Source organism: Fonsecaea multimorphosa (assembly GCF_000836435.1).
Source record: "Fonsecaea multimorphosa CBS 102226 unplaced genomic scaffold supercont1.29, whole genome shotgun sequence".
NCBI classification, from domain to species: Eukaryota; Fungi; Ascomycota; class Eurotiomycetes; order Chaetothyriales; family Herpotrichiellaceae; genus Fonsecaea; species Fonsecaea multimorphosa.
In genome coordinates, this window is record NW_015971663.1 from 1511 (window position 1) to 25846 (window position 24336).

Here is a 24336-nt window from a genome sequence, read left to right on the forward strand (position 1 = left end):
GATACGGCTTTAAGGAATCGTATAGTCTCTTCTAGACGGGTCCGCTATCTATAAACTATAAGAATCTGATCGCTACTAAAGGTAGGTCTAGGCCCGTTATACTACTCTCCGCGCTCTTAAAGATTCTAGCTTCTCAACCTCCTCTATAGATATCGGATACTCTACGTTAAACACGTTCGTAGACTGGTTACCTTTCTCCGCCTTAATAGAACCTCGCCGGTCTAGCTAGACTTTCCACTCCTATATATACTCGCTAGTCGACGCGTAACACTAACCGATCCCGAGTTCCTAAGCCTACCTCGACTTCTAGTTCTTCTAGTCTAGTTCTCGTACCCGTTCTATTATAGTCTTAGTAAGGTACGTTCCCTATTAGGCCCGCTTCGATAGGCGTCAATCGAGAAGTTATTGTCTAACTTGGAAAACCTAAAGAGCCTCGCTTACCTATTAGTAATACTATATAGGTCGAGTAGATAAAAAATAAACCTATCGATCTCTCTATTTTTACGAAACGTCCGCGACTAAAGACGACTACTCTAGGGCCTAAGACTCCTCTATTATCCGTGAAGAAATTGAAGATTTTAGAGCTCTTTTACGGTATCGAGGTCGGCTAGATATATACTAATTAGAGTATACGAATTGTAAGCCCTTTAGGCGCCGCTCCTCCTCTACGATCTCTTAGATATAATATACCCGAAAGTCTATAGAATCTAATCCCAAATCCGGGTACTTCGGTCTAATTTATATAGAATATAATCTAGAAGTATATCAAATAGACTAACTATAGGTAGGATAGTCCTTTAGTCTAGAAAGAGGATATTATACGGTATTATAAATACGGAGCTGAAAAGATAGTCGACGCCTTAACGCTCCTTACTAGGTATATACTAGGACGCTTCCCGACCGTATATCTCTATATAGTTGAGAAGGGGATTTCCTTATACCTTTAGGGCCTAGAACGAATCGCCGCGCCGTATAAAGACCTAATAAAAAACGTTTAGTATCTAATCGAGTAGTGGGAAAAGAAATTCGGTAAGGTAGTCTATTCGATTCTCCCTAGCCACTCTGATTATCGAGGCCTTAATATTTCCAGCGATAACCTTCGAATAGCTTTATTAGAGCCTTAATATAACGGATAGCTTAATAGAAGTATTATTAACGCTAGGATCGCGGCTAGGCTACCTCGCGAGACTTATATCGGATATAAGTTTATCTTAAGTAAGAACTTTATCTTTTAGATTCGCTTATATCTAAAGGCTTAGTAAATAGTCCCTTTCGCGAAGTAGAGGGACCCCGATGATTATACGAGGCGAATCATTATCTTTAATAACGACTTTTAGGGGAACGGACGATATTAGTTAATCTTTATAGCCAACACTACTACCTAGTCCTTCTCGGTTATTAATTCGATATAGGGACTATCCGAGAACGCTATATAAGCGAAAGGCTTCCTCGAGGCGTAGCTTAAAGAGCGTATCTTTAGTATCCCTCCTCAAGAACTTATTTTAAAATCCAATATCTAATAAGATAAGATTAATTATAGTCTTTAGATTATCAAGAATATACTAACTATTATCCGCGCGGACACTTACGAATAACGACGGCTTTAGTAGGCGCTTAGTACCGTCTAAGTCGATATTAAGGATCGCCTCGAGATCGTTCTTTAGGTTTACTAAATAGTTATAAGGGAGCCGAGGATAAGCGGCGAGAGAAGGGTTATGAATCTAATAGATAAGGTAGGGCTCGACGCGAGATAAGTAAAGAATTTCACGAAGCGCCTAGAGGATATTAAGAAGAACTAGATATGGAGGGGTAGTCTTAAGCGAGGACGTTAAGGAAGCGAGCGACAATAGGAGGGATATATTAGGGAGAGGCGTAATCGGAGCTAGGGTTTCGCTAAGGCTAGGTCTTAGGCTATATATATATACAGAATAGGTTCAGGCGCTGTGATTGGCTAGCGCGCGCTGGGCTGGAATACTTCTTCTTCTTGTCAGTGCTAGTAAGATAGTTAACTTAGTAAGCAATCAATCACTCAATCAATTAGTTGTACAGATATCTACTTGTTCGGCTGTGTTATTGTTGTTGTTGGTGGTTGTGTTGTGTATATATAGCTCCCCCTACCCACGTATGAGTTGGCTCCCCATGGCCTTGAAGCCTCTCCCCAGTTCACTACTATATTACTAAATAAACTACCTTAGGTTTACTCATTGATACCTTATGTATTAGAAAGTCACTCATAATATGGATAAAGAATACCTATCCTAAAAGACTTGGAAAAAACTATATATAAGTATCTCCGGTTTTGTTCCTCTGGATCCCTCCTATTCTAACCTCAGAAGCAAATGATCAAAACTCAAACCGCGTTTCCTATCTAAAGCCACAACAGTTAAGATCTAGCCTATAGAATCAAGTCTTCGCTCCTGGTTGTCCCACCGCCTCCATGTGCCTCACCAGCGGTTCGCTCTAACTCAGAAGACTCACACCTTTACGTATTGAGAAGTCTAAACGCTACTTTCAATGGTGCGCCTTTTCGCCTATCGAAATTGTCGTTACAATCCTTAAGGATTGGCCCACTTTCGCCAAAAACGTCGGCTTTCTCAATGCTCTCTTGCTAAGCGTTGAGGACATTGTCAGCTTGTCTATCTCTTTCTTTTGCTGTCATGAGTGGAATTGCACTCTCCTCAGCGGTTGCATCACCTCTGGCTCCATTGTAATGCCCGAGGTCTCCATTTTTTAGGCGACTCGGTCCCAAAGTCAAACCGTGAAATCCAAGTCTCGGAGAGAACGAGCCTGAAGCTTGTGTCCTCGACCACAATAAAGTGCCGGCCACACCACCATACACTGCTATAATCAAGACTACATACCAGAACACAATGGTGAGCGACTTATTCGCGAACCTGAAACCAAGGAACCCGTTCACACATCCAAATACTATGGAGACGGGACCAAGGAAGATGTGAAGTCGACTGAGTCGGCTTGACTGCCTGGTTCTGGGGTATATGAAAAGATGGTGAATGAAGCCGATAATTAGCTGAGCGAGAATCGCAACAGCAATGGAAAGGCCGAGCAGCTGGTGTGTAGACTTGAAGTTTGTCTACGCAAGAGAGAGATGTCAGCTACTAGTGTCTGAAGATATATTCTTTTAGAGTCAAGGGACGGAACAGCAGGAGCACTCACCATGAAGTTTCCACTGTAGGACATTCGAATACCTAGTCCTGTGGACCCAAGGACCAAAATAGTTGCAGTGGTATTCGTCAGAGCGTGAAGTCTCACATTCTCCAGAAGTCGAAGCCAGACAATGCCCAGGGGATATAGAGCAGCAAAAGCAGTCAGCATCAGCAAGCCATGTGCAGGGCCGGAAGAGTACGACGGAAGTCGGTGATTCTTTTCAACCTTGGGCTCGTCCGATTTGGATGGTAAATCATTTGCTGCTGCTTTGGGAGGATGAGGTGCTCCAGCGATGCCAGTCGCAGCAACAAGGTCCAACTCGAAAGCACCGAACGTCGTATGTATGGATATCGGCTCTTCCATATCGTCGCTATACACCGGATGACCACTACTCCTGGCAGCTATGATCATCGGCTGCCGGTTCGCCTTGATGTCAATTGAGTTGCCAACCCAAGACCGACAGTTCGCACACTTCCAATCGGCGGTTATCACACCCCCTTGCACGCCACTGCCATCCAGAACGTGAACAGTGACGTTTTCGACCGGCTCACGCTCCGGCTCTACGTGACTTGTTGCAAGACGGGGACTGACAGTCATGGTCAATCCTTTGCTGTCCTGGTATGCAACGAATGTCAATGCGGAGTCCCGCATTGAACTGCCGATCCCTATGGCCATCCAGTCCTGGATATTTGATGCTTCAAGGTGGAAGTACAAGTCAGCATCTTCAGTGGGCTCGGAAGGCACGTTGACAGCAACGGTGATGACAGCGGAAGTGCGGTCATCATAGTGCCTATATGCCGAATAAGGCACACCATTCTTCGAGATACCAGAGAATTCGTGTTCTCTCGACGACGGCTGGCACCTTGATCCTGCCAACAGAACTATCACAAGGGTTCCACGGTTAGCTTTCCAGAAACTCCCGATGGGAACGAATGGAGGGAGTGGACGAACTTGTAGTGATGGCGAGATAAAGCTCCAGTTTCTGGACAATCGTAACAGCCATCTCGCTATCTCTCAAGACAAAGTCGGCTTATTGAACAAATACTTCTCTCGCTGAACCTTGAAGACGAGGATTCATGAAGAAGAAGAAGAACAAGAGAAACGAGAAGGAGAAGAGATATGTAGAGTTGAGACCTGGGCTAATAAGCCGCTTATACTGACCATTCCTTATGTCTAAGAAACGTGCCGAGATTCTATGGAGAAGCGAAGATCTCGACGCCGCACCACTGCCTAAATTCTCTCTTTATGCAACAACGTAGCATTTGGATTTAATTCAAAGTCGAAGGAAGAGATTGACCTGGATTGAGATACAGCCGGAGTCTGTCCGGATGACCGACGGTGAGAAATACTAAGTTCTGATGTGGGCCTGCACCTGCATCCCCTTTACCCCTCTTCCACCTGTGCACTATTCCATCGTCAAGGCCACTAGATTACGGCTCGCTTGGTATTCATTCTATGTCTTTGTGGGAACATCTATCTCCGCCCCGAAGCTGGGTTACTATCCACCCACTCGGTCAGGGTCTCAAAGTTCCTGCAGGTGTGTTTTGTGCCCCAACCGCTCGCTAGAATGGCGCTGTGGTCGCCAGTATCGGTAAACAGCGGTTCCAGCGTGGGATCCGCGTAACACTCGAGTGCATGGCGGATGATCTCTATGCAGTGGGAGAAATGTTTCCCGATCGTGTAACTCTCCTCGTCCGGACCGTCCTCCATTCCAGGATACCTATTGTCAAGTGTCCGGTTGCCTTCATTCAGCACCGTATTCCAGGCATACCGAATGACTCCTCTGGATGTAAAAAACTGATCAGTCTGGGGGGTATCGAATATTCAGGATGTCAAAAATGACTCACAGGCAATGGAGCTGATGGAAACCGGCAACCGAGTACAATTCGCGATTTGGGTGACCTTTGTCCACGGCTGATGGTGAAAGGCCATAAGAGCGAGGGTTTTCGACGAAAACGAAGCCTGTCGTGTGTGATGAGCCGAAGTACTCAATACATCCCCGGAACGAGTCTACTTACGCGACCTGTACTTGTACCATGCCTTCTCCGCCGGCTGATCTTCTCTAAAAGGATCGAAGAGCAGATCCGGGTTGAACACCTTTTCGATTGTGTTTGTGGTCACATCTGGACCTCTCGTCAGTGCCTGGAGACTCCAATTGTTTGATAGAAGGCCATAAAGTCGTACCATCGGGGACACCTGGAAACTGCAATGGCTGTAGGCTAGGGACTTGAGTTTCACCCGTCGAGACAACTTTCAATGTCAGGCAAGTGCCTGATATTCCGATGAAGAGTCCGAGCAGGAGCACTATCAGCACTTCGAAAATGTTCGCGCCGCGTCTTTCGCCCATCAACAGCCTGCGTGATTTGTTGTTAGTCTTCGGCCACAACAGCAGGACAGCCTTGGTGTCAAACCCAGTCGATGAAGTCGGGGATTCAATCTCAACGTCCTTGGACAACTCAGAATCGTAGCCTCCAACAGGAACGTAGGCCTGAGACGACTTCTTGAGTCCAAAGGATTGCTGAAATGACCACATGGTGAATACAGCTTTCAGGTCACAGTGTCCAGAATCAAACAGGACAGCAGAGGAATAACGTCTGAGGTTGAAGGTCTGTCCTTAGAGGAGGGAGAAGGAATTGTCCTGGAGCAGATTCGAAGCTGGAGGTACCTTTGGTGAGTGGCACCTATCAAGGCGAGTTTTCCGATGGTCATCATGCTCCTGGCACAGTTGTTTTTCTCACCGCTTTCGAGTACACGATGCTGTATCTCTTTGGGAAGTGGAGAAAGGCTTCCATCGCTTACATTGAAGTCCAGGCCGCTGTCTCACGAGCAGGGGCTCTGCTGAATGAAGCTGAGAAGCTCATTACAACGAGCTGATACCTGGACCAATAACCGAATGGGGAAACTCCGTGGGTGATAGTAGGTGAGAAGCACAAAAGTCCTGAGAAGAGGACCTTCGCCTAAACACCTTTCAGGGCAAACAATTATGTCGATCACCAACTACTGCCCAACTGTAGGACTGCCACCATCGTCTTGTGGATAAGTATCGCAGAAATGGGTCGGTCAATAAAAGCAGTAAGCCTTCCTTCGTCTCGTGTCGGTCCTCACCTTATAGAGTAAAAGGGCTGTGGGAATATAACCGATCGGACCCCACTCGCCATCTGTGGAGAACCCGTGCAGAATCCAGCCGGTCGGTGTATGGAAATGGACACATTTTCCCTCTTCACACACAGTGCCAGATCCCGGCAAAGGATCAGTCATCGTGTCATTGGCATCTTACGACTTGCACTCCTCGCATGATTTGGAAGCTAGATTTTGGCCTTGTCAGCCGCGAGGCATATGTGCATTATGCATACTGCCGGGCCTTGCAGTAGACTACTACGACTAGCGCCCTACTGTATGTCTTACCCACAAAAGCCTCGATCCTTGCGGGGTAAAGAATACTCAAAGACGAAGGCCAAGTGGACCAGGATGCTGCGATCATGCAGAAGGATCTTGGATATGTATGTGGCGTGGCGCCTTTGACAAGATGAGATGTCCAATCTGGATCGCGGCTTTCCGATACATATTGAGTATCATGTCTCCACACTGTCCTGGTTCGTATTCAGTCTTCACAGACCACAACCTCACCGCATCAAAGAATACAGCACATGGTACCAAGTGATACATACGAATCCTTTCCATTTCCCTCTGCGGATGCTGGAATTCCACCTCGAGTCGAGGCTGTCTTCATGCAGGTCGTTCATGCAGCTTAGGATCCTCGAATTCGTGCTCACGGGCACTTTACGTGAAATCAGACCGGGTCCACTCTATGGTTCTGTGGGGCCTGGGAATTGAATATTCGCCCTTTCTTCGACTTCGCGTTCTTCGTTGCGGCAGGTTTTAGAATCGAAAAAACACAGGCGTCTAACTGTTCTGTCAGCTCAAACGAGTATGCGCATGTGCTGCTGCTACTGGTTGGCTGGCGGCCAGAAGGCCACTTACTCTACAGATGACGTGGTCGCAGGTCGATAGACATGGATTGTGAGTTTATTGACTCACAGTTCACGTGGGCAGACTGCAGGTATCGAGGAACTGCGTATGACTGCGGGCACAAAAGTTCTGGGACGATGGTACATGGAAGAAAGGGAGGGAAGCTGTGCCCAATTCTGAAGTCGTAATGCTCGCAATCTGCCTCTGCAGCATGCCGCCGGCAACAGCTGAAGCACTACCTAGTAGGAGCCTGGGAGGCCTCGCGGACCACTGACCCTGGACTTCAAGTAGAAAAGGATCCTGGCTACGGCTAGGTCTGATTTCTAAAGACTCGGAAGGAGATAGATAGAGAGATTCAAGAAGGAAATTTATAGTTCATCATTGAGGATTTTCTAGCCTTGGCAGCGATCACTGACCGCTCCACAAATTCTTCTCTTCTCTCCAGCTCCTAAACAAAAGTTCCATTGACCATTTCTTCATCACATGAGAGAGGATCTCAAGCGATTCGGTCACAATCACACAATGCGTCGGAAGCAAATCTACGGACAATCCGCCCCGCACGAGTGTTCCTTACTCCACGCGTGCAACAGGTCCAGGTTGCGGCACGTGTGCAGGTTGGTGAAGGAGTTGTAGACGCGCTGGTTGGCGTCGCTCCAGAACAGCGTTGCGGGCGTCATGTCGGCACTGCACATGATCGACTGGCGCAGGTAGTCGAGGCAGTGGTCGATGTGCATGCGCCGGACGTTCGGCGGTTCGCGGTGCGTGCTGAAGTCGTAGTACCAGTTATCGAGCTCCTTGCGGACTTCGTTCTGTGGGGGTCTCATATTAACACCCTTGTGGGACAATTCCGAAGACTGGATGGACAGTGAGGGTGTTTTAACTTACCACGCAATGCAACGTGTGGAATACATCCAGCGCGGATCGATACGCACCGCTCTCGGGCATCTGGTAGGTCTTCCCAACCAGCTGAGCCGCATCCTCGCCGTACAGTCCGACTTCCGGCGCGTACAGCAGATCCGCCCAGTTCCTGTCGATGTCGGGACTTGGCTCGCCGACATACTGTGGCTCGTTGGGGTCGACTGGGCGGTACAACGTGCCGTTTTCGGTCACCAGAAGACCTCCAGTGAACCGCACCTGCTTGAGTTCGATGGAACCGAAAGCCGAGTCCGTTGGTTTCTTAGTGAAAGGTTGATGGTCAAAAGAGCAGAAAGGGACGTACGCATGTCCGTTTCAAAGCCAGTTTCATAGCTTCCATATCTACCTTTCGAGCTTTGCTTCCGGATCTGCAGAGACAGGTACACGGTTGTGGCAAGTAAGGCCAAAGTCGAGAAAGTCCACGCCCACCAGAGGATAACTCCCAGAGTTGTTCGACGAGGCGCCGTGGAACGCAGCTCGGCGCCCTTCTCGGATGAGAGGAACGCCTCACTTTCTGCCTTCTCGGAATCGGTGTCGCTCATCGAGTCTCTATATCGTGAGCTGTCGCTCTGAACGGGTGATTTGGCACTATTGGGCCACAGGGTCTTAGTGAAGTTGAACATGGCTGGATGATTGAAGAAAGGCTGTCTTCGCCCGGGAGAGAAAGGTCAAGAAAGTGAGGGAAGTACAGCAGTCACTGGAGACCAGTATATCGTGAACCCTCGACATAGGACCGAAGTTAAGACTGGTTCGGCCCTAGCCTTTCGGGGACGTCTGTGGGGACATGACTGTATCGGGGTATGGAGATGGCGGAAGATGCCCGGTTTGCATGGGTCCCACTAAACCTTGTCCACAGCTGCAGAACAACAGGCAATCCAGTCTCGGCCTTTGTGAGGCCAACGAATATAAGCTGACATGCATCTGCGTTGACGAAAAGGGTATCAATGAATTTTGAGGGAATGATAGATCCTGGTTAAACGTGCACGGTGGTGCGCTGACACATGAGCTGTAAGTGGATGATGCCATTATCATGTGGATCTATCGCCTGAAGGGTAGGCTGCCGGCAGTTGGACCCCTGGATAATAGGGATGCGTTCCCGAAGGTTTCTTCCAATGCCACACTTGGTATCGGATCGTCTTTGGATCCTAGCTCGAAGCGCTTTGAGCATCCCTACAGGCTTCCTTCTTCGGGCGTCCAGGTATGTCGGCAGCTTGATCTATCATCAGGTAGTTGACCCACAGCCGAGAGCAAGAAGACGCGCAGATTATCCCGAAGATCATAACCCCAATTGCATTCTCGTTGTCGACTAACACCTGCGGAACCGGGTCATCACCTGGATTAGGAAGTCCTTAGGGCTGCGCAAACGTACTTCTGATAGTTCCAAGGTCGTCTAGCTCGACAATGTTCGTGGTAGGTCGTGAAGACAGGCATCCGTACAGATGTCTAGACAGTCAGTGAGGTCCAAACGAGCCAATCCTCCACACTAAGATAACTAGTGCTGAGGAAGACCTCCACGGTGGATATAGACAACTCGGCTCGTTCGCCAGAACTAGTCTTTAGTATCCCTCGGGCATATTCAAAGGTCCCTAGTTGCAAGTCTTGTCCACTGCCTCCAGAAGTAAGACGATACTCTCGAAGTCGCATAGGTATAGCTTATCTCCATCTGACTGCATCGAAAAGACGGTGAAGAGGTAACCTTGTCGTCGCTAGAACACCCAGCGAGAAGTGGACTACGCCAGGCAGAATGAAACCAAGGATTCAAAGTGCATGATAAGAGCCCACAACGGAGACTAAAGGTGTTGAGAGAATGCTGACCAGAAGCGGCGATACTTTCCACGGTCGGAGCTGCTCGAGTAATAGAGAAATCTTCTCTAGAAAATCCCTCGGCTAGGATGGCGATGGTGTGAGACAGTAGCGAGCGTCTGCGAAAGAATACGGCAGATTGCCGCTGTGGTAGGAGAGCCATATAACGTTCCAGATGGCCATGGTCCAGACAGATCCCCTCCCATCCTCGAACAGTTGGAACGGACAGCCGGAGTCACCAGCTCGAGTCCTGTATACTTGCCAGTGTCGATTCACCTTTCAAGATGAAGCTCAGCTCCATTCTCTTTGGCCTATGCTCGGCCGTCGCAGTGTCCGGTCTGGCTATCCCGGCCCAGCTATCTGAACGTAGTCCAAAGTGAGTGATTAAGCCTTCCATTTGCATTTTGTGGAGCTTACCGTGGCCAGCAAATTCATCGCAATCGGCTACGCCTTGGCAGAAGGAGGCAGTGAGGTCGAGAAGCGTGACGGCCTCGTGACCAGGGGGCTTAACATCGAGGAGCGAGAACCGAAGTGAGTGATCGTGCTGATGGCAGTGGACATGAACGGCTAAACGATGTCGTAGCAAATTCATCGCCATCGGATACGCTTTGGCCGAAGATGGAAGTGTCGAAAAGCGTGAATTCCCGGTGCAAGTTGTCAAGCGTGGTCCCAAGTGAGTTTTCGAGAGATTTTCGGAGCTCCAAAAGCTGATTGTAGTAGCAAGTTCGTCGCCATCGGCTATGCACTAGCCGAGGATGGGGGCTCTGAGAAGCGTGAGGCTTCAGTAGAAGTTGAAAAACGCGATCCTAAGTGAGTCTTCAATTCAAAACCTTGGAATTTGACAGCTGATTTGCACCAGCAAGTTCATCGCTATCGGCTATGCACTAGCCGAGGGTGGAAGCACTGAAAAGCGTGAAGCTTTACCGGAAATTGAAAGCCGCGACCCCAAGTGAGTTTTTGACCCAGAACTCGAGGTTTCGGCGAGCTGATTTACGACAGTAAATTCATTGCCATCGGCTATGCATTGGCCGGGGATGGAGGCCCTGAGAAACGGGATCCAGCTTCGGCCTGACTACATGGCTCCGGAGAATGGACAGGTACTGACGACGAATGTGTCGCTCACCCAGGCTGTAAGCCAAGTACTGGTTGAAAGGCGGTGATTTGGGTTATTTCCGGCCGTAACACAAGCCCAAATATATTAGATTATTTCGGGGCATGGTCGTGGTGTCGCGAAACGTTAGAAGAAGTAAAGTAGCAGGTCTTGATCTTGTGGGAGATAATCCAACATCTGAGGTCTTGCTAAGAGGCCACTATCCAGTGATGTCGACCTTGTCATGCGTGAAGAGTGAATGTCAGTGCATAAGGCTCGGCGTATTCGTATGAAGAAGCTGGAGTGATACGGTGCAAAGTAGGCTGTACAGATTCCCACGGCCGATCGTCGTTGGTCGCATCCGCAGACGATCATAATGCCTAATACTTGTTAGCCTGAAAAGTACATAAGCTGACTGACCATAAAAAAGGCAGATAGCTTCCCAACTCGTTGTGGCGGCTTTCACACCTCGAAAACCTCTTCCCAAGACAACCTCACGGTCCTGATCCAAGTTTCGAGTGCTCATCGAGGCAGGATGGACAAGACAAATCACCTACCACACTCAGTCGACGAATTTCTTCTCGAAGGACAATATCTGAACGACTGCATACGAAAAAAGGACAGCAAAGGAAGGCAAGACTGTTATCGAGTGCCATTCTGGGGTCTCCTGAGTGTATATCTGTTGACCCTTCTCTTCGTCTCGCATTCCTGGACGTACGTTGGTGCCGGAGCGGTCTCGGTTCGGGGAAACGCATCATTCTTCCCACATGGTACCGAATTGTATTCCCGAGAGTATGAGGCTCGAGGCTGATGATACCGTAGTACCGGTAAAGCAAGTCCAATTTCAGAGGGATGACATCTTCAGTGCCGACAACGCTTCAGATATGGCCGCAGAACCATGGAGCTCGATCACCGCGGGTGAGTCGACTTCGTCGTCTCTCTATATGTGAGATCCGTTGCAGCTAACGGGAATACAGGCGAAGGGTATGTTCTGGTAGAGAACCCTCGTCGGCTTGGCTTGACCGGAGGGATGGCATACAGACCAACATCTGCAGCGGAGGTGTACGGTGTCTCGATGTTTCACCAACTCCATTGCCTTGTGAGTTGCAGGTCGAGTGTTGTGTAATAGTCTTCAGGAGACTAATGGCCTCAGATGTCCATAAAGCATTCTCTTTTGCAGCCACGCTCATCCAACGCGAGTCTCGAGGCCCATATTGTCCACTGCGTCGATTACCTCCGTCAATCGGTCATGTGCTGCGGCGACACGACGCTGGAGAGAGGCCACGAAGCTGGAGGGATCTTCAAACCGCCGGTGGATGGTTGGGGCAACACGCATATGTGTCGAGATTGGGACGCGTTATTCTCTTTCGCGATGGCACATCAGTATGAGGTTGCTAAAAACTCCGGGATATTGAGCGGGCATTAGATTTTGGAGTTCCCGAGGTCGTTTTGGCGTACGAGTCATTGTCCGCCTGCGGTTTAGTATGGCTGACTCATGAGGATTTACGCTCTTCGATCAATCTAAGTTTTCCCTTCGTACGGAATTAACTACCTAGTAATGATATTCTATGTTATTTTGACCCGTTCATGGGTGTCTACAGCGGACCACCGGATATTGCCTCTTGTTCCCATACGTGTGACGAAGGCCTAAGAGGTCTAAACAGTCGCATTCCACTCCTCGTAGCCAACACTGGGCTCCAATAACACAGTCGGTTCAAACACGGGCATCGCCGGGGTGGCAGTCGTCGTGCCGCTCCAGCAGTGCGCGGTAAAGCAAGTCTAGCACGCTTCTGGAATCGCCTCGCCGACTCGCGAGGGCGATTTGTAGATGAGTCCGCAGGCGATACAAGCTGGGAAAGGTGGATCGCCTACAGGGTCAAGTTGACGCCCATGGCTATCAGCCTCGTCCCAATTCATTAGTGGGCCCTAATAGGGGTTACCTAGGCGGAGAGAGAGACAAAGATCTCGGGTCGTCTCCAAGAAAGGGAGAAACGCCCTTGTGGAAAATTGTACTGAGCTTTAAAATACAGCCCCAAACCCCACCAGTAGGTAAACTCCACAATCTACTTGAGAAAGTTTAAATCGACGCTAGCTTTGATCAATATATAAGACCTATTCGATTTCTCTATCACAGGACCTCTTACATCTATTGATCTGTGACGAAAATATGTCGTTTCCACAGTCTCTACTTCAAATACATTCCAGACCTACGGCGGTGGACCCTTCAACATGGAGGGCGTATCTTGAACAGCAAATATCCGATATTGTTACTTCAAAGGTTGCTCGAAGGGCTGCCCTATACGAAGTATATCACAACTTTGAACTTGCGACTTCTACGGAGCAGCCTCCTGACGAGAAGACATTTCTGGTGCTATGCCACTCCGATCATCTGGTCCCGTCTGACACGGATACCTATAAGAATCTTCTCAAGCCTAGCAAGCTACTCGGGGGAAAGGATGCGAACTCTGTTGCCGCTATAGAGGTTCGAAATTCGTCCTTGATTCAAAGCGTGGACCCAAAGCATCTTGGAGATAGTGAGTTGTCTATATCCCATCTTTCCAGAGAACGACCCTAATATGAGCTCATGTAGAGGAACCTCCGTATATGTTGTTGTGCGAGATCGAGCCGCAAGACGACCAAGACTACGACCGATTCTACCGCGAGGAGCACCTCGGTAATCTCCTCAACGTTCCAGGATATAGGCGGTCTGCACGTTATCGACTTGGGAAAGTCGAAGGGGATACAAAGGAGAAGATTCCCAGGTTCTTTGCGGTTCACGAATGGGATACTCTACAGCATATGAACGGCCCCGAACTACTCTATGCCGATGCAACACCTTGGGCGAGAAGGATTCTCGAGAACTTTAAGGACGTGAGGGGGTTCAAACTTGTGAAGGGTGTGGGTTATGATAAGTAAAAGAGGCAGTATCTAATATGAGGGTAGTCCTTCAACAAAATGTGTTCATGTTTTGATCGGTCCAGGATCAGCCTTGCCCCACAAATGGCTACGCGTACATCGCAACATAGTGGGTAAAAACCCCTGTTGTGAGAGCTTTTCGGGTCTACACGTTGAAATAGCCTGTCTCCAACAATAGCAAATCTTGACTTAACCCACACGTTGTCATACACGTATGGTCAGTATCATTATTTCCTTAATTCATGGACTGCCTTGACCTCTGCGGGTTCAGATTTCTCAATAGCACCGAAAAGACTTTGTGGAGAGAGTCTGTCTGGATAGTTGTGGAGAAATACAAAATAACACTCCTACTTGAGATTGGTTCTCTGGTGGAGAAAGTGGGATTTATTATTTCTCAGAATCAAATTCCCACAGCGGGGAATCCCTTCTCCGGAAAGTTCGTGCGTTGGTAAAAGCTCCTTACAAGATTGGCCAACTTGGGCCGTTGTATGAACAAAGAAGGCCACACAATAAACATTTCTACGCAGGAGCAAGATCCTCAGTCTTTTCCGCGGTTCATATATATGTATATATATGTATAGGCGGGATAGTGGCTTTGGCCATCTGCATGCTTCACTGGCTGATCGATAGCAAGCTCAGCACTAGCTTCATAGATTTTGAAAGATAAGAGATCATGAGGGGCAGTAGGCTTGGGCATCAGCAGATGGCTTAGCGTCTGATATTCTCACTTGTTCATCCTGTTATCACGGGCGTAGATTCCAACAAAGCTAGCTCCTAGTGCACACTGTTCTCAAATCACACATCTCAGCTTTGATAGGCAATGGCACCGACATCATGACAACATTTCCTCTCCAGCTCAGATTCAGCCGATCAGACTTTTTGATATATTCGAAAGCGACCCGAGAAGCTTTCTCACAGTCAAACTTTGACCGGACCCGTATTTTCGACGTAATCAATTGTCTCTGGGTCGTCGATATGATCAGCCACAACGCCCACCTTGGTGTTGATGATATCCGACATATCGACCGCCTGGGCAAGTCGATCGTCAAACTCCTGACGTTCCGCCTCGGAAAGGTGGGAGAGATCGATGGCGACCTTTTCACCAAAGAGAGCGCCAATCTCCTCCAAGCTCAGATTCTTCGTCTCCGGGAACCATTTGATGACCACAGCGAGCATGAATGCTGGTACAATGATGAAGACCAAGTAGAACCTCCAGCCAACAGCATTGAAAGCAGGCCCGGCAACTGAAGTGTAGACTGTGGTATGTCAGCAAGCACGAGCGTTGAGGTTGATTGTATCTTACGGATGATGGGAGGATACTTACTAGTTGTCATGATGAACAAGCTACTCACTGAGAACCCCACACCTTGAGCACGGATGTTGGTGGGAAAGATCTCGGAACAGTAGACGTAGCTCGTCGCGTCCACGCAGCTTGCATAGAAGGTAGCAAACAAGAACATAAAGAACACTCCCATACCAGCGCCGGCCCGGTTGGTGTTATCCGGTCCGCCGAAATTCGCCACCATGGCAGTGACCATGATCACAGCAAAAATACCACCACTCTGAGCCAACATCAGCTTGCTAAGACGTCTAGGGTCAGGAGAAAACTTACAATTCCAATTGAGATGATCCGGATTCTCCCGAAGCGATCAATCAATAGCGAGTTAATAAAATTCAAGAAGCCCGCCCAAGAATTGTAAATGGCGTTGAGCATCAGGGGGATCCAACCAGTTACCCCGAGGCTCGCAAGGATAATAATCTTCAGGACAATTAGCTCCCAACCATTCATGTAGCATATATCCTCGAGGGATAGAGAAATGGTGGTATGGCTCAGAGCTTGACATACCATATAGTTATTAATGACCAAGACACCGCTACTTTGACACATTGCCTGCAGCCAGAATCCGTAGAGGAGGCGTTTGCGATAGAAAGGGTTCCGGAACAGCTGAAATATATTTCCTGCCTTTTGTTTGCGATCAAGGGCAAGCTGTGTCTGGATTTGGACAAATTCTTCTCGAGCTCCAATGTTCTGTGGATCAGACGGGTGCTCATGGAGCTTCATCAAAATTTTCAAACCTAAAATAAGTAATGTTTTAGCCAACCAGCTTGGAGCAGACTCAGGAGATATACCTTCTTGATCACGGTTGTTGTTGATAAGCCATCTAGGAGACTCAGGGACCCAAGGACTGCCACAGAGTAGGAGCAGTGGAGCCACAATCTGGAGGGCAACACAAAGACGCCATTGGATAGACGGATTCTTCTCAAAGTACGTTCCCAATCCAACCCATCCAGCCACTCCCTGTAGAGAATATATCAGTCTCGAACATCGCAACTGAGCCGGCGGAACTCACGTATCCGGAGGCAATCAGAACACCGTGGATGCTGACGACCCGTCCACGTTGGCGAGCTGGGGAAATTTCGCAGATATATGTAGGGATGGTGCAGTTAATCATTCCCACGCCCACACCGTTGAGGCATCGGCCGACAATAAACATAGCAATATCGACAGACCCTGCCTGAATTGCAGCCGAAATGATGCAGACAACGGCAATGACCTGAATCGAACGTTTGCGGCCAAGACCATCCAGAAGCCAGTTCACAATCCAGCAGCCGATGGCACCGCCAGCCGAATAGACGCCGTTACAGGCGCCAATGAGGGACGCACCATGGGAAGTATTTGCATTGATGCCAAAGTAAGAGAGGAACGAGGGAAGTCCGATCAGAGCAGCTATAATCGCCGAGTTGAAACTATACGTGAGAGATCCTAGTGCCACAAAAAAGGCAACAATGAAGTTGTAGGTGTTGGCTTGCGCGCGAACGTGAGCCATGATGACGAGGAGCGCTGTACAACTGTGGCAAGCGAGCGAGTGTAGACAGGAAGATCAGGATGAGTTGGTTTAGATACACCCTCCTTCCTGGATCTTATATCCCCAGCCCGAACAGGAGAGTCTGGAGAACCTAGAGTACCCCAGAAAGTTAGGGGGCGACAGAGCTCCGTCCCCACGTATTGAGGTGCTCTGGCCAGATAACCTGGACCATTCGAGACGGAATTCTGTCACCCACTAGGTGCTAGAATAACAGAATAACCCCGCCTGAATCTCCACTAGCTGAGCATTGCAAGCCAGTACTACCGCTGGCTAGCCGATAACCGATATTTGGCTAGCCAACCTCGCAGTATATCGGAAGGGGTATACATGGACAAGGAGCATATTGGACGTACCTAGACAACCCCCTTGCAGAAGATAAATTTTCTGCTTGAAGGTCCAGGTTGATGCCAAATACCCCACCGCAAAGTTGGAATTTACCCTAACAACACGGAGCAGTAGGACGAAAAGCTCTCATCATTTCCAGCTAGAGCTATTTCCAATGGCATAAGCAAAAGTTTCAAGAATCAGTCTCCTCAGGTCTGCAGCTCGGGGCTGCGGAAGTGTCTGAGTCTGAGTCTGCGTTGCCACCCTAGCCAGAGGATCTTTTTGAGATGGGTCATGCTCATGCAGGTGGTTAACAGGGCCATTAACCCTGGAGTAGTTGTTCAGAGCGAAATGGCATACGTGTATTCAGTGACAGGCCAAGGTAGCTCGTTGAGTTATTCCTCAAGTCGCACCCTACACAATCCATCTCACGCTGTATCGTGAACAGAAAATCGATGTCGATTAAGCTGTAGCCTAACCTGATGGTAGTGGTGTCTGGCGCGAGTACAAGTTTCATCAACAGGGATATCTCATTATTGAGTCTTCGAGAGAATGGGAATAACTTAAGCTATGCAGAAGATTCCCATATTGATATCTTTATGCCAAGTAAGACATTCCCTCGAATGGTTGGAGATTTGGGAGTATTTCAACAGGCCATGCAAGGATCAGTTTCTATATCTGCTTGAGCCTGTTAAGAATGGAACCTGTAAAGGACGCTTCTTTATATCTACACTGAGAGCTACAAAGTTCAGTGTTAAGAACCCGCTTATCCAGAGTCGCATTGCTTCAAAGCTGCTATGTCTTACTATATTTTTGGACAAACTCGGCCAGTTTCTTTGCAATCTCTTTTGGATGTGTAGCATTGAGGTAGTGGCCACCGCCCTTGATAATATGAAGTTCCGCACTCTTTGAATTCTTGAATAGCTTGATCTCCTCTTCTGCCACCTTATACGAGAAAGGTACGTCTTCAGAACCCTTTGAGAAGGTCAGCATCCATCATCTGTGTTCGGAATCATCGACCAGAACTTACGTGGATCCAGAGAACTGGGCAGCGAATGTCTGGCAGTCTGCAGTGCAGTCCGTCCCTCTCTAGGACATTTATTATGGATGTCCTCAACCTCTTGCGTCCGTCGTCGCCGCAATAGTTGCCCTTCTGAATGTTCCTCCAGTACACTTTGGTTTCTTCTGGGCAGTCTTTGCCAAATCCCAGATACCAAATCAAAGCGCAAAAGTCGTCTTCCACTACCCAATTTGGCGTAGGTTCCGCAGAGGTCCACCTGTTGATGAAGCGCATGTAAGAATCATACGCATCATAACAACCAAGGTCTCGGGTGTGCTGAGACTCCGAATCCATTGTAGTTCCGAGTGGTATGATGCCTTCAATCTATTTGAACGTTAGTATCTGCTTCTGCAACTCAGCACGCAGGAAAGCTTACTCGATCCGGAGCCAGAAGTGCCATTCTTGCCGCGATGAATCCGCCCTGACTGGTGCCCATAGCAAATGCCTTTTTGATTCCCAGAGCATCCATTACTTGAAGGTTCATAATAGCCGTATCCCAGAATGTGAAGTTCTCGACTTTTGATCGCGTTTTCCCGTGGCCTAGAGGCTCAATTGCGACAAGGTTCATGATGTTGGTCAGCTCTGGGTTCTGCAACTCGGATTGGTAGAGTAGACTACTTGTCGTAAACGAGTTTATCAGAACACAGGTCGGTTTCGAAGGGTCAAATCCTTTAGACATCTTGTATCCTACATCAATCCCCCAGAGATGGGGGACATTGATTATGTCGGCAGCCGCCATGTTATTGACCTGTCGACACCCTGAAAATTGGAGATGTTTATGTGCTGTAAATCTTATCTTTGTGTAGATACCTATAGTGTTGCGAAACCTCTGATTCTGAAGATCTCCAGGTTTCGGCCTTTCAGGGTTGGAGTATGGAGGAGGATGTGGTAAAGAAGGCAGCAGTCTCCGGTTTAACTCTCCATACCCCCGCCTCTAAAAACTCTACTTAACCCCGCAAACACAAAGCCGGAGATGGTCCATATATATAGTACGAGGTAGTCTGCATATACTACGTTCTTTAGGCGAAAATAGTCAAGTGGAAATGGCGGGGCCTCCGACAAGCCTCGGCTAGGTGGTAACCCCGTTTGGGGGAACCAAAGGGCATTACGACGTGACAAAATTGAAAATCAAGTGAAATTCTCACAGAAGTTGATCTCCTGTGAGCCTACATAGCTCAGGGCCTCTATCTAGGGTACCACGAGCCGCTGGTCAGGGACAGCGGCGGGCTTGGTGTGCATATCTCCTTATCAATGCCTTCTCTCTAGCTGGGGCAATGTGGTCCCATGTCTTTCCGCATTTGGCAGGAGAAGCCCGAGTCATCTCCTACTACCTCCGTGGTTATGGCCATTCCCGAGCATCGTCGCTTACAGAGTCCCTGGCCCATCTGGATCAGGACGCCTTGTAGCTGCTGGATGCCTTGGAATCGCCAAGGCTGATGTCTACGGGCAATTGTATGGCGGAGCCGTGGCCCAGCACATTACGCCAGACCGCCCTCGCTGAGTAGAGCCCTCGCCGGAAGTGGTTCATCGAGAGCTAGATCCGGGAACGAATATGGTGGTGCTGGGACAGCCAGAGGCGCTACTCGGAGAGCTGATCTCTTTTCGAAAGAGAGGAGATGGAAAAAAATGGGTGATATCGTAGATGATAAGGAGGGAGATTGTCGGCACCAAGTAACAGAAGACGTTGGAAGATGAAGCAAATCTATCTCTGGAGGCTAGCATGTAGGTACGCAAGGCGTAGGGACTGATAATTATTCCATATTCTTGGCTGTCGTTGTCCAATAGACACTTATACAGTACCGTCTTTTTTCACACCATCATATCTTGTCATTTGACTGCAGTCGGTACTCCGCCACCAGCTTCGCTGCCGCCACAGCACCAATAAGGTATGCCGTGGCCTGGGTATGGCTACTACAGTTGCCACGGAGGGTTAGTGGCAGCTTTCTCCTTTTGTGTGTTTTTTGGAGTACGCACTTTGGAAGGAGAGGGCACACGCTCATGTCTGCCACACGGAGGCCTTCAACCCCGTAGACCCTGAAACTTGAGTCGACGCAGGACATCTTGTCAGAACGCGGACCCATTCTGACGGTACCAGTTGCATGTAGGGCGGCCTGGGTTTGTTTCCGAATATAGTCCTGAGTGCTTTGTTAACTTTCAGTGCCTTGTGGCTGGTATCTACTGCATACCACAATATCCTCTTCAGACCTACTTTCCGGCATCAAAACAGGGCCTTTCAGGTACGGCGACAAGGTTTTCGAGTTGAAGAATTCCAGTGTCTTGCGCATCCCTTCCACCATCATCCGCATGTCGTATGGGTGGTCATAGAAGTTGAAATCCAGATTGGGTATATCCCTCGGATCCGCCGATGCTAGACTCACCTTGCCCCGGGATTGACAATTCATTCCAACCGCCAGCGCTGCCAGATATGAATCATCGCCGAAATCCATATCGGGAAAGAAATTGGGCCCGCCAGCCGTCATCTCGTAGTGTGGCACGCACGGTTGCTGTAGGAATTGCTTCGTCTTGTCGTCCAGGCCTTGGAACTCAGTCGTGGTCTGGAGCTCGGGAATCTTCATGAATAGGAACGCCATGTTACTGTGACCGTCAGATAGTGGGCCGGTTTTGTCTCTCGTCCACTGCTCAGCAGCTTCCCTCTGCTTTTGCGGAGACTTTTCAAACGCCCAGCGATCCGAGAAGGAGCCAGTCATTCGTGCCATCATCGGGACCCCGGGGTGCTCTTGAAGACCTTCACCAACTCCTGGTAGATCTTGTACCACTTCGATTCCGAGGTCAGATAATTCTCCGACGGGACCAATACCAGACAGAAGGAGGATTTTTGGGCTGTCGATCGAGCCTCCACAGATAATGACCTCCTTTGTCGCTGTTGCCTGCCTGCCATCCACGCACTGTACGCCAACAACTCTTCTTCCGTTAAGCTGGAGTTGACTTACTGGACAGTCAGTCCATATATGTAGATTGGCCGGTGGAGAAGCAAGGAATGCAGACGCGCTTGTGGTGCGCTCGGCATGGTCGTGGGTTGAGACTTTCAGAGAGATACCCATGGGGTTTCCGGAATTTACATCCAGGCATATAGGAACCTATCAACGATTCAACGTCAGGACCATTCAAGTAGGTTCGTCAATGTAATACTCACCCCTATTTCTGTACCGGCTTCAAGGAGCTTCTTCCCTTCCTTCTCCCACATTCGTGGAAATGATATTTTGATGGGTCTTGAAGGAATCTCGAGTCAGTAGGGATACTTCTCGCCGGCTGCTGAATGTCCTGTCCTTACCCGCTATCGCCATGATCTCTCCGGGAAGGATTTACATAGGCCTCCATTCCAGCGGGGAGCTCAACAAGGTATGTTTCAAGCTGCCAGCCATGAGTCTATCTGCAAGATGCTAGAGTTAGAGCTGCTTACAGATTTAAACACCTCCTGAACATGCTCCCACCTCCACACTGGATCGTCCACCAGCTCTGCCCAGGCATCGTAGTCTGCCATGGTTCCATAGAGGTACGCCATGTAGTTCGTGACGGTGCTCCCACCCAGCGCCCGGCCCCGTCTATAGGGAAGTCGTCGCTCTAGTAGCTCCTTCTGCGGTATCGAGACGTGTCCATGGTCTAGAAGTTTCTGGTTGCTTAAACTCCAAAGCGTGCGATCCGCCGGCGCCCGTAGTTGAGGATCAGAGGCACGAGGGTCGCTTCCTGCCTCGACCAGCAAGACTGAAGGTGCCCGCGCTGTATTTGCCAGCTGGGACGCGATAACTGCCCCCGCTGCTCCGCCTTCGTAGGATCAGTATAAAGCTGGGTCATACTTGCGGTTGCAGGTGGACTGACCGCCAACAATAATGAACTCGAAGTTTGTTGCCATGATGGAGCTATGGTTGGAATCGAGTGCAATTGACTAAATGGCCGACAATTCGATATCAGACATTCGCATTCAAGATTACTTGCACAGGCTGGACCGGTTCAGTGGAGGATCCAATCTGGCCAGATTTTACTTTCAACTGCAAGAACTCCGCCACGTCTCCACCCTGGTCGCGGTCCCTCCACCATCTCCACCAGTTTCCCACAGTTTGGTTCCCCCGCGAGAGTTGACCAATCAGAGATCACACCTCTGCAACTCGCGGTCACCACCACAGGAGTAAATCTTGCTTGTAGGACAAGAAGGATTACGACGTTCAGATTTTAACGATGGGCAAAGGGCTAGTAAGAGACTTCGAAGAGATCAAGAAACTGGCGAAATAGCTTCTTCGGAGTTTCATTACACCTGTTTAATACTACACTGACAATTTTACCATGGCATTCCAGTTTAGCAAATCCAACCTGCCGAAACAGCTTTTCATCAACAATAGATACGTTGACTCGAAGCACTATGAAAAGTTAGTGATGAATCTCTCTTGTTGCATACTGCGATGATCAACCAGCTTTCAGGCTTCAACTGTACAATCCAAAGGACGGCTCTCTGGTCGCCGATGATGTCCCCCTCGCGGCCGACCAGGATGTCGATCTGGCCGTAGCTGCCGCGGAAGCTGCATTTCCCCAATGGAAGATTACAACACCTTCTGCTCGCCGGGACATGATGCTCAAATTGGCCAATCTAATAGTCGAGCACGGCGCCGCGCTCGCAGAGCTAACAAGAATCACCCTTGGGGCACCAATGCATGTCTTCGGTGAGTGGGAAATCCGTCGAACTGCAGAAGCATTCAGGTATTTCGCCGGCTGGACAGACAAGATCAGCGGCCAGTCTTTTTCAAACGAGGACGGCTTCGTCAATATTGTCATCAACGAGCCACTTGGTGTGACGGCGGGAATTACGCCTTGGAACGTCCCTCTTCTGACCGTCGGTCTCAAGGCTGGTCCAGCTCTTGCCACAGGGAACTGTTTTATTCTAAAGCCGTCCGAAAAAACCCCGTTTGCCTGCTTGGCTTTGGGGGCACTGATCTGTGAGGCGGGCTTTCCGGCTGGTGTCTTCCAGGTCCTGAGTGGGAATGGACTGACAGGATCACTCCTCGCGAGCCATATGAGGATTCGCAAGATCAGCTTTACTGGATCCATCGCAACGGGGAAAAAGATCCAGGAGGCAGCTGCGAAGAGCAATCTGAAGCGTATCACCCTGGAGCTCGGTGGTAAGTCTCCAGCAGTGATCTTTGACGACTGTAATCTGGCCAATGCCATTCGGTGGACATCGCAAGCTATCACAACCATCAGTGGACAGTCCTGCTTTGCCGCAACAAGGCTTTATGTGCAAGAGGGCATCGCAGACCGTTTTATTAGTGGATATAGAGAGGCCATATTGGAGATCACACGCAATATTGGCGACCCTGATAGCACATCTACGCAAATGGGTCCTTTGGTTGACTCTTCCCAGCACAAACGGGTCGTGGGCTTCATTGATCTGGGGAAGAATACTCATGGTGGTTTGCTGACAGGTGGCCAACGGCTTGGAGACAAGGTATAGTGCCTTCTGTTTCAAATGACCAACAGCTGATCTAGTCTCCAGGGATTCTTCGTTGAGCCCGCTATATTCCTGGATGTCCCCGAAGATGCCCACATAATGCGAGAGGAGATATTCGGACCTGTCGTAATCATCAATACCTTTAAGACTGAGGCAGAGGTGATGCAGAAGGCCAACGACTCCGAGTTTGGTCTCATGGCCGGGGTATTCTCTCAGGACATCAACCGGGCTTTGCGCTGTGCCTCGAACTTCGAGAGCGGCATGGTGGGCATCAACTGCGTCAGCCTCATGTTTCTTACGGCGCCGCTGGGGGGAATGAAGCAAAGCGGCCAGGGCAGGGAATGTGGGGAAGCTGGGTGGAGGTCATTTGTAGAACCAAAGACAATCATGATCAATATGTCGTATTAGGGTGGATATCAAACAACTCGAACAAATTGGTAAACTTTGCCCAGCTCTTCTTTCATGAAATCACGCCCTTGCTAAACGGCAGTAATGGAACCCAAACCGGGAGGTCTCCCACCTCACTATTCCCCCTCGAGGGATTATGGCTCGCTCATTTAAGGAACCTGGCGTACAATCATTATCTAGGTAAGTAACCTACAGAAATTCCCCCGTATATACTAAACTGCAAAAATTCAGGGGCACATCATCGAAGTTTGACAGATACGTAGTCAACGTGATGGCCCCTGCTCTATGGCGACATATCCACTGTGAGTCATTTGAGTGTAATACAGTGGAGAGTGTGAGAGTACTTGATTTATCCACATGA

The 24336-nt window shown here is 49.1% G+C and overlaps 10 protein-coding genes across 10 annotated transcripts; 4 read left to right on the top strand and 6 right to left on the bottom strand.

Moving 5' to 3' along the window:
- Positions 1-2608: 2608 nt before the first annotated feature.
- On the bottom strand, positions 2609-4168 carry Z520_10238 (uncharacterized protein; the record flags this gene model as incomplete). The annotated part of the gene is made up of 3 exons (XM_016780731.1): positions 2609-3091; positions 3175-4034; positions 4117-4168. 3 exons carry the CDS (start codon positions 4166-4168, stop codon positions 2609-2611), a joined length of 1395 nt encoding a protein of 464 aa, XP_016628024.1.
- A 470-nt stretch (positions 4169-4638) lies between these two features.
- Positions 4639-5698, bottom strand: Z520_10239 (uncharacterized protein; the record flags this gene model as incomplete). Its single annotated transcript, XM_016780732.1, has 4 exons — positions 4639-4948; positions 5013-5127; positions 5184-5288; positions 5350-5698. 4 exons carry the CDS (start codon positions 5696-5698, stop codon positions 4639-4641), a joined length of 879 nt encoding a protein of 292 aa, XP_016628025.1.
- A 1975-nt stretch (positions 5699-7673) lies between these two features.
- Positions 7674-8389, bottom strand: Z520_10240 (uncharacterized protein; the record flags this gene model as incomplete). Its single annotated transcript, XM_016780733.1, has 3 exons — positions 7674-7943; positions 8020-8310; positions 8354-8389. The coding sequence occupies 3 exons, from the start codon at positions 8387-8389 to the stop codon at positions 7674-7676; spliced, it is 597 nt and encodes a 198-aa protein (XP_016628026.1).
- Positions 8390-10136: 1747 nt separating this feature from the next.
- Z520_10241 (uncharacterized protein) lies at positions 10137-10924 on the top strand (the record flags this gene model as incomplete). The annotated part of the gene is made up of 6 exons (XM_016780734.1): positions 10137-10228; positions 10279-10383; positions 10436-10525; positions 10573-10662; positions 10712-10801; positions 10852-10924. 6 exons carry the CDS (start codon positions 10137-10139, stop codon positions 10922-10924), a joined length of 540 nt encoding a protein of 179 aa, XP_016628027.1.
- Positions 10925-11709: 785 nt separating this feature from the next.
- Positions 11710-12368, top strand: Z520_10242 (uncharacterized protein; the record flags this gene model as incomplete). The annotated part of the gene is made up of 3 exons (XM_016780735.1): positions 11710-11860; positions 11920-12041; positions 12096-12368. The coding sequence occupies 3 exons, from the start codon at positions 11710-11712 to the stop codon at positions 12366-12368; spliced, it is 546 nt and encodes a 181-aa protein (XP_016628028.1).
- Positions 12369-13109: 741 nt separating this feature from the next.
- On the top strand, positions 13110-13858 carry Z520_10243 (uncharacterized protein; the record flags this gene model as incomplete). The annotated part of the gene is made up of 2 exons (XM_016780736.1): positions 13110-13476; positions 13533-13858. 2 exons carry the CDS (start codon positions 13110-13112, stop codon positions 13856-13858), a joined length of 693 nt encoding a protein of 230 aa, XP_016628029.1.
- Positions 13859-14776: 918 nt separating this feature from the next.
- On the bottom strand, positions 14777-16686 carry Z520_10244 (uncharacterized protein; the record flags this gene model as incomplete). The annotated part of the gene is made up of 6 exons (XM_016780737.1): positions 14777-15114; positions 15183-15420; positions 15471-15617; positions 15705-15934; positions 15989-16157; positions 16210-16686. The coding sequence occupies 6 exons, from the start codon at positions 16684-16686 to the stop codon at positions 14777-14779; spliced, it is 1599 nt and encodes a 532-aa protein (XP_016628030.1).
- Positions 16687-17844: 1158 nt separating this feature from the next.
- Z520_10245 (uncharacterized protein) lies at positions 17845-18848 on the bottom strand (the record flags this gene model as incomplete). Its single annotated transcript, XM_016780738.1, has 3 exons — positions 17845-18024; positions 18080-18433; positions 18486-18848. 3 exons carry the CDS (start codon positions 18846-18848, stop codon positions 17845-17847), a joined length of 897 nt encoding a protein of 298 aa, XP_016628031.1.
- Positions 18849-19926: 1078 nt separating this feature from the next.
- Positions 19927-21980, bottom strand: Z520_10246 (uncharacterized protein; the record flags this gene model as incomplete). Its single annotated transcript, XM_016780739.1, has 7 exons — positions 19927-20020; positions 20084-20244; positions 20296-21207; positions 21264-21339; positions 21402-21481; positions 21531-21892; positions 21947-21980. 7 exons carry the CDS (start codon positions 21978-21980, stop codon positions 19927-19929), a joined length of 1719 nt encoding a protein of 572 aa, XP_016628032.1.
- Positions 21981-22408: 428 nt separating this feature from the next.
- Positions 22409-23975, top strand: Z520_10247 (uncharacterized protein; the record flags this gene model as incomplete). The annotated part of the gene is made up of 3 exons (XM_016780740.1): positions 22409-22491; positions 22544-23564; positions 23613-23975. The coding sequence occupies 3 exons, from the start codon at positions 22409-22411 to the stop codon at positions 23973-23975; spliced, it is 1467 nt and encodes a 488-aa protein (XP_016628033.1).
- Positions 23976-24336: the final 361 nt, after the last annotated feature.